At 38.3% G+C, this 13,700-nt stretch overlaps 1 protein-coding gene across 1 annotated transcript in view; it reads right to left on the bottom strand.

The window, feature by feature from the left end:
- KCNH8 (potassium voltage-gated channel subfamily H member 8) overlaps positions 1-13,700 on the bottom strand; it is a 215,474-nt gene that overhangs the window by 8,924 nt on the left and 192,850 nt on the right. Inside the window, exons 12-15 of the mRNA XM_058657087.1 lie at positions 12,033-12,071; positions 8,979-9,337; positions 8,070-8,176; positions 6,520-6,596 (exon numbers count right to left, since the gene is read on the bottom strand). Of these exons, the coding sequence (XP_058513070.1) occupies positions 6,520-6,596; positions 8,070-8,176; positions 8,979-9,337; positions 12,033-12,071 (582 nt within the window). The remainder of the gene's footprint in view (positions 1-6,519; positions 6,597-8,069; positions 8,177-8,978; positions 9,338-12,032; positions 12,072-13,700) is intronic.

Raw genomic sequence — 13,700 nt, 5'->3', positions numbered from 1 at the left:
ACATGGTGTGAAGAAGACCTCTCTGGTAATGGTAACTTACGACTCAACATCACCATGCCTTGCCAGCCTTTGTGGTTGCACTGTGTGAGGTGCTGAAAAGACAGATCTGGAATGTCTTTCAGGCTGTTCCTTTAGGGAGCCAGGAGCATGAGTTTTTAATGAGGTAAAAAAAATGTATCTTTGACAATAGTTGCCCCCTTCAACTTTTTCACATAAAAGTAGCTTACCTTCATAATTTTGATTCTTGCTGTTATAATTCACAGGCTCTGAGTATAACTGGAGCTTTAGATAGGCAGAGAAAAACCTAATTTCCATTTTTGTACACTTGGAGAACAGATGGGGAATGCATCTGTTGACATAATCTGCTTAGCTTGAAGAGTTCTTATCCTGTCAATTATTTTTGCCACATTTTCCTGCTAGACAGTTTTCCTAAATTCAGGAATAGTAATGATACCACCCCTCTCCCCCTGCCACAAACACTTAGTTCATTTTTATGTTGTATATTTATCATGGGATTCAGACAAATTCAAATTGCATAAATGGGCAACACCAAAAAAATGGCCAAATTTTATCCTTGTGCCTTTTACCTCACAGAGCGTTTAAACACAAGTGACAGTTTTTTTTTTTTTTTACCCATCAGCTAAAATAATTATCACACTTGGCACACACATGCATTTCCTCCAAATGAAGATCCTAATTCTCTTGCTAATGAAATATGAAACATTTGTCTACAGCCAGAAAGACCAGGATGTTGGGAGATGGAATGGGTTCTCCTAGGTCATAGGGGGATGACAGACAGGGTTTCACTTTTGCAGGTGCAACCGTTGCTTTTTAAATTATAACATTTACAAACCAAGCATGAAGTATTAGCCTTAGTATTGTGGACCTGATTATTCCAATGGCCTTGTCAAGTTTCTGCAAGTTGGTCCTTTGGTCACAGCTCTATTAGTTAAGCTGGGCGACAGTATCTGCTGTTTAGCAACTTTGGATTGTTTTCCTCTTTTTCCCCCTGAGTTTGGGGACAACATTTGTTGAGTATACAAATGGCTGTCTGACTAGGGGTCTCCAATGCTTTCACTAAATCCCAAAAAGAAGTCTGCCCACTTGCAAAATAACAGTTGTATACAACTTCAATGTGTATAAGAATTGAATGAGCAAAAGAATCATTTAGGCAGCTTGAAAAAGCGAGTGTCTATTCAAATGTCAAGCTCTCAATGAGTTCTTTCTGGATCAGCCTCTTTAATATATCAATGTCCTTTCACTCAATATATGTACTTTCTCATTTCCCAAATCTATTTTCTTTCATGTCCCTTGTATAACATATTATACTTACTAGTTCTAGTAAATATGTACATACATACCTAGATTACTTAGTCTTTTTTTTCCAATTGTACCAATCCTTGCAGATAACAAAGGACTTCTTTGTTATGTTGCTGGGCTGTGGCACACTCACATTTATAGCTGATGAATGAATGAACTATTTAGCATGGTTAAGCAGGCAGCTGAAATACTTGTGTTCCACACTATGGGGTCTGGATTTCACTCCGGACTCTACTTCCTGACTCCTTCACTGAATTCCTGATCTAGCTTCTAAACCTACCTACTTTTGCAGGCATTTAAGGATTGACGAAGCAGACAATCTCTCCTGCCTGTCTCTGTGTCTCTCAATTTTTTAAAAAATTAAAAATAACTGGGGATATGAATTGTATTAATTTTAATGGTCAAATATTAGAACATTGAATGAAATATTCTAAGTTATAAGAGACCTAAATTCTTTTATATGAGATGCTGATATCACAATCAAGTAAGCTGAGGCTCCAGAGATTGTCTCACACATTTAGAAAAAGGAATAAAAATGCTATGGCATGCATAGTCTTGTAGGTTTTCCTGCTGTTGAGTTGCTTTCAAAACAAACCAGCCTTGTCTGTAAAGATTCCGTTCTAAAGTGAAAGGAAGCTACATCAAGCCTTGAGTTTTGAAGGATGACACTTGGTGTAGCGGGTTAAGCCACCACCAATGATACTGGCATCCCACGTGTGCCACTTTCAGTACTGGCTGCTCCATTTCTGATAGAGCTCCCTGCTACAGTTCCTGGGGAAGCAGCATGAGACAGAAGGCCAAGCCTCTTACGTCATGCCACGTGAGAGATCTGGATACAGTTCTGAGCTGTTCAGTTTCTGATTCAGTTCTCCATCAATATGTCTCAGAGAACAGACGATAACCCAACTACTTGGGCCCCACACCCACATGGGAGCCCTGAAGAAGTTCCTGACTCCTGGCTTCAGCCTGGCCCAGTTTCAGAAATTGCAGTCATTTGGGGAGTTAGCCAGTCATTTGGGGAGTTAGCCAGTACATTAAAATCAGGTCTGTGATAATAAAAGGCATAACATTTTGAACCTAAAACATTAAATTATCTGATATGCTAATTATGTCCAAATAAAATTGATTAAAACTATTAATGGATAGTATAGGTAGCACAAGACCATCCATTAATAACAGTTATTGCACTCATATTTCTACAAAGGCCATATTTGGTTAGAATGGCTAGACATAGCATCTTTCTGACGATTCAAGATGGATTAAAATGGTCTCCAACTAACTGTGGTTTCCTTATGTATACACAAAATTGGATGTTAAGAAAGAAATGCAGTCAGAACATTCAGGTCAAGCACACTTTAGAGAGAAAGGCTAACTTAACAAATCCCTGGCATTGCTTCGTTTTAGAAATGCAGATCTGAGTATGTTTATATCTGTTAAGCTTGACAAAGGTTTTTTTTGTCTTACTTCATCATTAAAATGGCCTTTTGGAATGATATTGGATAATGCTTAAGCATTGCTTAAATCGCATATTGTGTTAATATAGAGTTAATTACTGCTGTGATATGTTTATGTCAAACTATTTCACTCAAACCAAATGCTTTGAAATACAACCTGCTGCATCATTTTCCCTTTAATTTCATATTTAGTATCTTCATAACAAAAATTTCTTAGATGAAAGAACTCATTTTAATAATATATTAAGTTTAGACATTTTCATTTTATTTCCTATCCATCCATTACTGCTTCTGCTATTACTCTGTAGTGGGCTTTGTTAATAAATTCCCTCTGGTGATTTTGTCATCTATGGCAGGCACTCTCTGTTGGATAGAATCATAACTTTGCATGAGGCAGGAACAAGCATTCATTGACCACTTCTTAGGAAAGCTACGCTCAGTGCTGTACATGCTGTGTGATGTCTTCAGGGCAGTCTCCATCGGAGACTTTATTACTACTTCATGACTAGTTATTACAGGCGACCAGTGAGCATAGGGAAGGCAAACACCTTGTTGCAATCACAGAACAAGGATGTAAATATTTGCTCTCCAAAACTTCTCTGTCTCCCACAGAGTTTTATGTATTTTATGCTTTATGACTGTTGTGCCAGTTTCCCTAGGAATTCTTTGGGCAGTGTCTTTGTGGGTCAGCAGGATTCAGAAACGAGAAAGCGCTCTGTCCCTCACCTACAACCCTTTCCGGAATGGAGCTTTTGATTCACACAGCCCATGGCCCCCGCCGTTACTATTCTAATTTCAAAGACTTTCCTTTGAGTCACACTATTTCTTACTCTGCAATAAAGCAATGGTAGTTTTGTCAAAGCCACACTCATATGAACAGCGGCCACACATCTTTAAACTCCCACAACTGGTCTGTGAATATAGATTTTATCAAGGTTATTTCTTTCACAACTTTCATTCTGTTTTGGCTAACTGATCATCATTGTGAAATACATACCACAATCAACAATTTACATCTTCAATCTTGGAGCAGATATAAACATAAGGATTCTGCAATGCTTTTACTCATCATATTGTGCTCAGAAGTCCGAACAGTAAGACCCGTATAGAGTGAGGCTGTCCTTTTGGTAGCAGAATGGCCATCATGCAGTACATCCACAAGTATTATCAATTCTTCCCTCCCTTGTCACTAACAAAAGTATTTAAATGAACAGGAACAGAGTAATCAAATGATCATGTAAGCAAGTAATGGAAAATAATCAAATCAGAAAATAATAGATAATTAGCCTCAAATGTTTTTTAAGTGTATTTCCCCCTTCGCAAATAACATTATTTTACAGGACAGCCAAGGGGGAAAATTGCATAAGGATTTAGGAAGAGAAAAATTTTTTAAGTGTGAAGCCAATTTGTATTTTTATTCTGCTTATCTTAGTGGTTTGTAATGTTTCCACTGAAGAGTGAAAACTGTGAATAAATTAGATTATGTGTAAAGGATAAGATTTTATATCTAAGTTTCAACTATGAAAAAAATTATATATTTTTCTGAAAAGATAATTCCTTAGGGAAGAATAATTGGATAACTGATATTTTACCTTGTCCTTTTTATTCCAATGTTTGACAAGATAAAAAGACCTTTCATCTCACTAAAAACAGAAACTTGAGCACAGAATCACATTATGAAAACCCTGTGGTTTTCAAGCGGCTGTCTGTTAACATATATGGCTCTGATCCCCAGTGTCATAGAAAAACAACACAGTCCTAACTGGGAAAAACTCTCTACACTGTAAACACAGAAGCTTTAGAAACATTTTCTCTCCAGAAGAATCACCAATTTTAATATTTGTGCCGAGATACTGGTCAAGGGGTTCTCAAGCCATCCCATGCTCTTATTCAATGTGACTAGTGTTCAGTCTAGCTGTTGAGAAAACCCCTATCTCACATGAAAGCTCCAGGTTCCATTCCCACCAGGGACTTCTGACTTCAACTTTCTGTAAATTCACCCATCATGGGGAGGCGTTAGGGTTAGGGTTAGAACTGGATATGGAAGCAGTTGATCTGAGGGGAGAGAACTGTAAGGGGTACTGCTCCCTGGATGGCATACCACCACATAGCTAGTTAGAGCAGAAAGTAGTAGGAAAGATTGCAACCCTTTGTGGCACCCACTTCATTCCTCAGCAGTGTCAGCAGCAAAGTGCCTAGTTAATCACTGGCAACACTCCCTCTCAGAACCTTCTCAGTCTTGGCTATCAGAAGTAGCTGGTGACACTGCAACTCTTTCTCCATGCAACATTGCTCTCAATTCCCAAAGGGGATGTGGTACAAAAGCCACTGGCCAAGGAGATGATTGGCTTTCTGCCCATGGATGTCCTAGCCAGCTGCACGGCAGGATTCAGACCCAGTTGTCCACACATTTAATTATCGTGTGATCACACTTTTGGTGCCCTGTGCTATTTATTGTGCTTCATAGATGATATTCCAAACAAATGAGTATCTATATTCAATTTTTATCAGAAGCCACTTTACTTGGAGGGAGAGGGGTTCCAAAACAAGATATTAATGTAAAAACTACCCTATTTTTCTATTTATATGAGTTGGATTGGACTGAAAAGCCAGATTTGTAGAAACAGTACAGTAGTGGTTTCCTAGGGTTAGACATAGTAACAGAGATTACATGTAAATGGATATGACATATGAAATATATTCTATTACTGCCTCATCCAATAAAATTACTAAAATTCACTAAACTGTACACTTAAAATGGTTGAATCTTATGAAATGTAGGAACCAGGAGCTTCTTCTGGATCTGCCGGGTGGGTGCAGGGTCCCAAGGCTTTGGGTCATTTCAACAGCTTTCCCAGGCCACAAGCAGGTGGCAGAGTGGGAGTGGAGCAGCTAGGATACAAACTAACGCCCATGTGGGATCCCAAAACAAAAAAGGTGTGGATTTAGCCACTAGGCCATTGCACTGGGCCTGACTAATGCTGTTTTAATGAACTCATTAAAAGTGGGAGTATACATAAAAAAGCTGAAAAGCAGAATTCCAATTAAACCAGATATCAATAAACTTATAGCATTAATTATAATTATTTAGTGAGTATTTTATACCATAGGATTTAGCTAAGTTATCTCATTTAATTTCACAGTGGACCCTAAGGTAAGCATTGCTATCCTACTGTTTTACTAATATACACACATTTTAAAGGTTCTTTTTTGTTTATTTGAGAAGTAGAGGGACAAAGAGGGAAAGACGAAGATATACAGATAGATCTATATCTATCTATCTATATAAATATCTTCTATCCATTGCTTCACTCCCCAAATGCCCACAACAGTTGGGGCTGGGCCAGGCTGAAGAGGGGGCCAGGAACTGCCTCCAGGTGGAATACAAAGTTTGGAGGGACGCTAGGTAGTTTGATCAACATTTACTGCACTCCCAGTACGTACCCAGGAACCTGAGATAGAAACACTGAATAGCCAGGACTTGAACCGGGCACTGTGATATGGGATGGGGGTGATCCAAGCAAGAGGTTAATAGCCTCTTGCATGTGTGGAAATGTGGTTTGAGAAAGTATGAGTGACTTGTGGAAGTCTGCATATCTCATGAAAGGCAAAGTGGTGAGTCACCCCTGGTAGGTGACTTGAGAACAAGGTGTGTGCATGTCATCACGGTATTGTGTATGGTCGCTTGTAGCTAAGATTCTTATCTTCTCATACGCCTCAAGTATGACCAAGGAAAGTTCCATACCTCCCTGTTGAGTTTGTTTATTTGCTGCTTGGTCTCCTCTGCTTTGATGAAGAGAACAGCAGCTCCAATCTCTGGGTCTGAAAAGTGACACACACACACACACACACAGAGTAAGTCTTTAAGGAATTCACATTTGAGGACTGTGGCACCTGGAATAAAAAAAGGAGAGTATATCTTCTGTGATGTCTACGCACTGTAGATCATATTCCTGGGAACAAAAGTTTCCCGCACTTCTCTGAATGGTGGCCGATGCACTACGCACAGATGGTGACACTGAGCAGTGACTACATACTATTGATGCTGAATTTTCCATTCCTCTGAACACAATCACCACCATGTTCCAGGCACATTGACTCTTCTTGCCCATTCTCTAAAACGTATTATGGTCAGTGTCCAAGACAGATTGTCGTTGTCTCTTTCTTTTCTAATGATTGATTCCTGTATCCGTGAGAATATCTTACTCCTACCTCTTTTTCAAATACTTAACGGTGTGTTTCCTATCTCTTCCTGCCTCACTATAAGGTAATTTCTCCCACATTCTTGATCCTTCTTTTTTCCTTACTTTACTCTTTCAGATACTTTTTTTTTTTTACTTGAAATGGTCCCAAGTATTTTTCAGAAATATTTTTCAATGAAAATCCATTCACCTTGAGTTGGCGTTGAGCCATGTGAATTAGGTTGTTGCCTGCAATGCCACCACATAAGGGCACCCATTTTTATTTAGGCTTCTCTACTTCTGAGCCAATTCCCTGTTAATGGCCTCAGAAAGCTGTGGAAGTGGATTCAAGTGCTTGGATCCCTGCCACCCATGTGAGAGACCTGGCTGAAGCTCCAGGCTCCTGGCTTCAGCCCTGTCTTGTGCAAGTTATTGCAGCTATTCGGGAAGTGAATCAGCAAGTAGATTTTTTTTCTCTTTCTTTCTCTCTGACTTTCAAAATAAACTCATGAATCCAAAAGCTGATTGCAGTTCAGATACAATAAATGAACACCACTTTAGAGGAGGCAATAGTGAATGAACTATTATTAGTGATGCCAATGAAACATTTAGCAAGAGAACACAATATTTAAAAAGTAACGATGCAATAATTTCAGATTTCATACTCAGAACAATAGGAAACTATTTCAGGATTTTAATCTTAAAGAAAAATGAACAAGTTTGCAACTTTAAGAAGTTCATTGCAGGGGCTGGGGTACTAGCATTCTTACATAGGCAGCATCGTGTTTCCTTTAGGTAAGGTTTGTGTCTTTAGTCGGAAATGATAACAGGAAAACATGGTTACTCGCTAATGAATAGTACGCAGTTGCTTCTTGCAGCAACATTTATCTTAGCTGATGAACAGGAGGGCATTTCACCCAGACAGAAGAATAATTAAAAGCAATTCTTGAACTTTTTAGGGGACACAGACTCAAACTCCTTCATTGTTCAATAACACTGGTTAAGTTCTATCCTGGGAGAAAGAATGATTGAAGAATGGAAAGGTAAGAAAGAAATGCCCGTGTTAAACATTTTAAATATTGACCCTCAAGGGAAGATTCAATCTAGAACTTACCCCCAGTTGGAGGAGACATCCTTGGTTCTGATTTGATTCGTTCAGAGCCGAAGTCAAAAGTCTGACTTTCTTCACTGCTGTTTCCATCTTCAATCCCATCAACAATCCTATTTAAAGTAAAGGAAATTGATCACTTGTGCATTTATAATGACGGGTCCTTACAGTTCTAGAAGTTTTTAAAAAAACACACCATGTTCAATATCTAGTCTAGAGCAATACCATGCACTATGATTAGCTATTAGATTTATGTAGCTATTGAGCACCTGAGATGTGAAATATGATTACTGCAAATCCATATATAGTACAACTGTAAATATGCCCCAGATTTTGAAGAAGTAGTGTAAAAAGGATTGCAAATTATTTGCATTATTGTTTTAATTATGTTAATATTATTCACATTAAAAATTACAATACTTAAGATACTTTATCAAATAAAATAATTATTAAAAATGAATAAGGCTTTTAATTATGTGGCTCCTAATTTTATCTCATATTATGTTTCTGTAAGACAGCACTGATACAGAGCTTAGGCTCTTATTTATTCTTAGATTTAAAACTTTTAGAAATCCTTTAACCTAAATTCATATTAAACCAATGCACTACTCAGGAGAAAATGTTTTAGCCTAATGGTAACAGTATCGAAGAGGATAAATTTAATGACATTTCCACTCTAGTCTTGTATAAAAGGTTGAATATGAGAGTTAAATATTTATATTAAAACCAGCATTAAGATTTTAGCCGATCTTCTTTTCTTGGTAAGAAAGAGCTAACCTACTGTGTGCAGAATTCAGGCTTGACTCTTCTGTGGTGGAAAAGTCCCAGATGTTTTCATCAATTAATAGACGGGTACTAGACTGTACAAACAGCCGCGTTTCACCAGAGGAAGAGTTACATGATGTAGACCCTTACCTTGGACTGAGGTCTGGGGGCCCAACACTATTCAAAGTTGAAAGCTGTAATTTTAAGTTTTTCTCTTTCCTTTTCCCATGGTTAGGAGTGTCAGCCTCTTGCTTGGTTTTGGGGGAATTGGAACTGGAGACTCTGACAGGTGAATGAAACGGCACTGTTCCTGAGGCCAGCTGCTTTAAGCTTAGTCCCAGGTAACCTTTGCTGCTTCCGACTTTCTTGCTGCGAGAAGAGGAGAATCCCTTTGTGCAGACGGGAGAGAGGGATGCTGTTTCTTCTTCCTCCCCGTCCTCTTCCTCCTCTTCATCTTCTACGATGGATGGCAGTCTCTTCTTGATGCTGCCATTTCCCTTTGGCTCTGACTAAATCAGTGGACAATACAGATTAGTACAAATCCAACGATCTCTTAAGAGAGACGTCTTTCATGCTGGAGGTCCCACTTGAACAAAACCCAAACCAACTCATTTCTCATGAAAGTGAATTTTTCACACTTTGCTATTGTTTTTCAGGTACTAAAAGTTTCCTGACTTTTGTTCTATTCCATGTTTCTCCTCTCTGTTTTCCTGATGTTATCCCCGCTCTTCTCAATGTTTTAAACTCCCTTGATGCAAATTTGTGTAAAAGGCATATTGTACCATATTTTCATTTAGCTTTTCATCCATCTATTATTTGCAATGGCATATAATAACATGCTCCTTGGAAGAAAAAAACTTTTAAATTTTGACTAAGAGTCTTGACCTTTTTTTTTTTAATTACAGGATCTTTAGTGGGAGCTTAGATGGAGTTCAGAGTGAAATTACATTATTCTTGAAAAAAATATTTCCTATGTTGGATAACACGGATGGAAAAGGATTGGAAGTGTCTCAGCCACTGAGGTTCCTGCTCTTGGTGGTTGCAGACTGCAAGCAAGAAGAGTGCAAACCACCTGTTCTCACTCTGGAAAGGTGGTAGTGCAGCTGAAGAAGAGAACAGGCAGCCCAGGCCAAGCAGAGCCCTCCGCAGTCATTATCACCGCATGTTTCTAGCTGCGCAGAGACTTGCTTTTCAGCTTTTCCAAAAAAACTTAATTCGTATTTCTGTGTCTCACTTTCTTTTGAATGTACAATCACTTTTACCAGCTCCATCACAATCTTTAATAAAAATAAGCCATCAAACTAAAAGTCTCTAAAGTTACTATTTACACTTCATTAGCTTCCTTGATTATAACATCAATGAACAGCTGATTCATGAGTGTATAAAGACCTTGTTGTATATAAAAGTTGCAATGATGGAGAAGACAAAGAATTGTGGTGACTTAAAGGCCCTAGCTACTGAGTTAAATGTCTATTTACTTTCAAAGTTTGTGGATTCTGATATTAATGGCTCCTTTTTTCTTGAGAAAATGACATTCCTAGAGTAACCTTTTCAAGTGAATGATATGAGTTTAGTTATATAGCGAAGCCCAAAATTCTTTATTGGGATACTTATGATGTTGTTTGTCTGCTTTTTGTTTTTTTTTCAAATAATTTAAAGCACGGTGCTTTTAGGAAAAATTGGACCCACATGGAATTTCAAGGGAATATTTATAACTACCATTGTGGTATAGAAAAATTAGCTTGCATAGCTAAAGACACAGCAGGGTAAAGTTACAAAAGAAATAAACAATCAGTACATTCTCTAATTAGACACCTTTTTCTATTTGTGTTGTTGCTGTAATAATTCCTTTGTTTCACGAAATCTCTGTTGGTGTTAACAGAATAATCTTCAGCCTGATAACTCAGCAGCACTTACACTTCTGCAAATTTGTTTGAATTTCATGCTTAGGTATTGTAATGGAGAGGTGATGTCTTAGGTTTGTTGCTTCAATACTATTAAAGTCATGGGGGCAGCAGTGGCTTCCACAAAGAGCTAACATTCCATCTATCTTCCTTGCAGAGAGGTCAAGGTTTATGATGAACCCTCATCAAGCACTGGTACAGGAAGATCAGTTACAGTCTCCTGTCTCCTCCATGTAGAAAAGCTTGCCTGCCTTGGCTAGTTAGATTGATCAGTTACACACTGTCACAGAGTTCAGAAATATTCCCCAGCCCTCTTCTGACTTATCCTTGTATTTGCTTCCTGGAAAACACTTTCTTACAGGCAATGAAGTTTTACACTAATTTTTAAAGAAATCTCAAACACAGTCCATGGCATCTTGCAGGTCACAAATGACTACTTTCAGTTGGACTTCTGTTGGCGAAAGAGCAAAGCAGAAGAGTCCAATGGTTGAATACATGGACTTTTAGTTACAGAGTTCTAGAATCTTTCCCTGAACAGGTATAAACTTGAGAAAATATTGTAACTATTAAATGTCTTGGGTGCTTCCCCTGTAAGTTAGGGATGGTATGATGAAAATATTATATGCTATACAATAAAATTACACATTTACAATATGTAAAATGTTTAGTGAGCGCTTGCACAAGCAATTATGTGATGATCATAAGAAATGGAAATACATTAAAAAATTTTTTTTAGGGAAGATGCAGTGCAGTGTGGGTACATCAGGGAACACAAAGCAAGGCAAGCTGCTGTTCAGCTACTCCCAAGATTCCTCCTGCGAGACTGGAAGTATGAAAGGTTCAGCAAATAAATCTGAAAACTCTGTGTGTCTTTGAGAAAGTGTTCTGTGAAGTTGGAAAGTCCTTGAAAGTTGAGATTATTTTACACACACACAAAAATGAAACTACTGCCTGGATGTCTCTGTATCATATATTAAATTTCAGGGATACTTACAAGGAATGGATGCTTACAAGAAAAACATGGCTTACCAATTTTCACAATGAAAACGCTTCTAAGATCCTTACTTTAGGATTTTGCTCTTTCTGGCAGATTTTAGGAACAAATATGTTTAGCAATAAAATATACAGAAAGATGTGATTCAACAGTTTATTATTTGCCTGCTCAAGAAAGTTGGTCACCACAACTCTCATTCAGAAATGAATTAGAGAAAGCAAAAAGTAAATACACAAACTCTTTATGGGTAAGACAGATTTATTACAAATTCTCCAACGTTTAGATAAATATTTTGCAAAATCATACCTGTTGGACTGTAGATTTGTTTGATAATCTTGTTATCACCTGAAAGAATAAACAAGTTTTAGCAATCATTTAAGCCTTTCCTAGTTATTTTTTTTCCTTTTTGAATGGTTAATATGTCAGAGGAGGCAGGGTGTGTGTGAGTGTATGTAAGTATGTGTGTGTGGGATGGGGAAGCCCCTAAGGGTCTACCTGGCATTGGCACAGGAGAGACAGTATTTTCTGAAAGGTATCCATGACAACACCTCCTACACCCCCCTGCTTTAGGACCTCTACTGGCCAATGTTTGCAATGACACAGCAGTGACCAGAGAAATGTCTCCCAAGATATATACAGATGTTATGATATTCCAGAAGCAGGCCTTCAGTTGTTTTTATCTCCAATATATTTCTTTCATCACTATGTGGTAGTAGATGCTATAAATTACATAATTGTATTCATTAGGAAAATATTGTGGTTGAGAATTATCAGCTTAGTAAAACTAGATGCATTTGGTAATTCTGTCACTCTGTTTCTTTTTCCCCTTCTAGATGATTAGAAAAACAGATGATATTATTTATACAAATCTCGGCACCATTCTTGCTATGCAAATCTGTATTACATCAATGTCTAATTTTATCAGTGCAGTCAACTCATTCTACATCTGCCCAGTCTCCTAAATATGCATCAAGCAGCAGTGTTCTAGACATGTTTTGAAATAATTTTCTAAATGATGACAAAACAACTGAATAATTAGAATTTTGAAAAGTAAAACAAAAATATGGTGCTCTTATTATTATGGTAGACACAAAAAGTGTGTTTCTAGAAACCTTTAGGTTATACATGAACTGAATAAGAATCATTTCATTGGGAACCAGGAAGCCTGATCATGTTCAGGTCAGGGGCACCGGAGAGGCATGGCAGGAGGATTGGGCTCAGCCACCCAGCATTCTTCCAGTCTCCCTGTAACCACTAGCATGAACTCTGTCATGGTGCTGAGTCCAAGGTTTGTTTTTGTAAATCTGTGCTTCTCAAACGTATATGTGCAAGTGAATCACTTACAGACCCCATTAAAATGCAGCTATAAAACAGGTGTTTGGTAAGGTGGCTTAAAATGCTCCTTGGGATGCTCGCATTGGGCATCTAAGCGCCTGGTTCGAGTCCTGGTTGTGATTCAGTTTCCTGTTGTGTTTGTATCCTAGGAGAAGACAAATGATGGGTGCAAGGGCTTGGGACCCGGCCACTCACGTGGGAAAACGGAGTTCTGGGTTTTTGGCTTTGGCCTGCCGCAGCCATGGGTCTCGAAGGCATTTGGGAAATAAAGTCAGTGTAAATTCTCTCTCTTTGGCTCTGCTCTCCAAATAACAATTAAAGCGGATTAATTAATGTAAATATTCAGGCTGTGATGGATGAGGACTGCAATAGTCAAGAGATAATAAAGACCAAAGGTCAGCTCACGAAGACCTTAGAAGTGTATCCTTCTGTTTGACAGGATTGAGGAAGCAAAGCGTGTCCGACACAGGATATGTTTTGATGAGGTTGTCCTGAGCAGGGGTGGGACTTTGCAACCTTGCAGGTTAGGAAAAAATGTGATTTCGATGAGGATGAGATGATTCGAGATGTTTCCAAACAGTGCTCCTGCATTTTGCAATTATCTTAACCATCAAAACTCATTCTAAGAGTTCAGTAGGA

This window comes from Ochotona princeps, chromosome 30 (assembly GCF_030435755.1).
Source record: "Ochotona princeps isolate mOchPri1 chromosome 30, mOchPri1.hap1, whole genome shotgun sequence".
Classification (NCBI taxonomy): domain Eukaryota; kingdom Metazoa; phylum Chordata; class Mammalia; order Lagomorpha; family Ochotonidae; genus Ochotona; species Ochotona princeps.
This window is presented reverse-complemented; position numbering and strand designations above follow the sequence as displayed.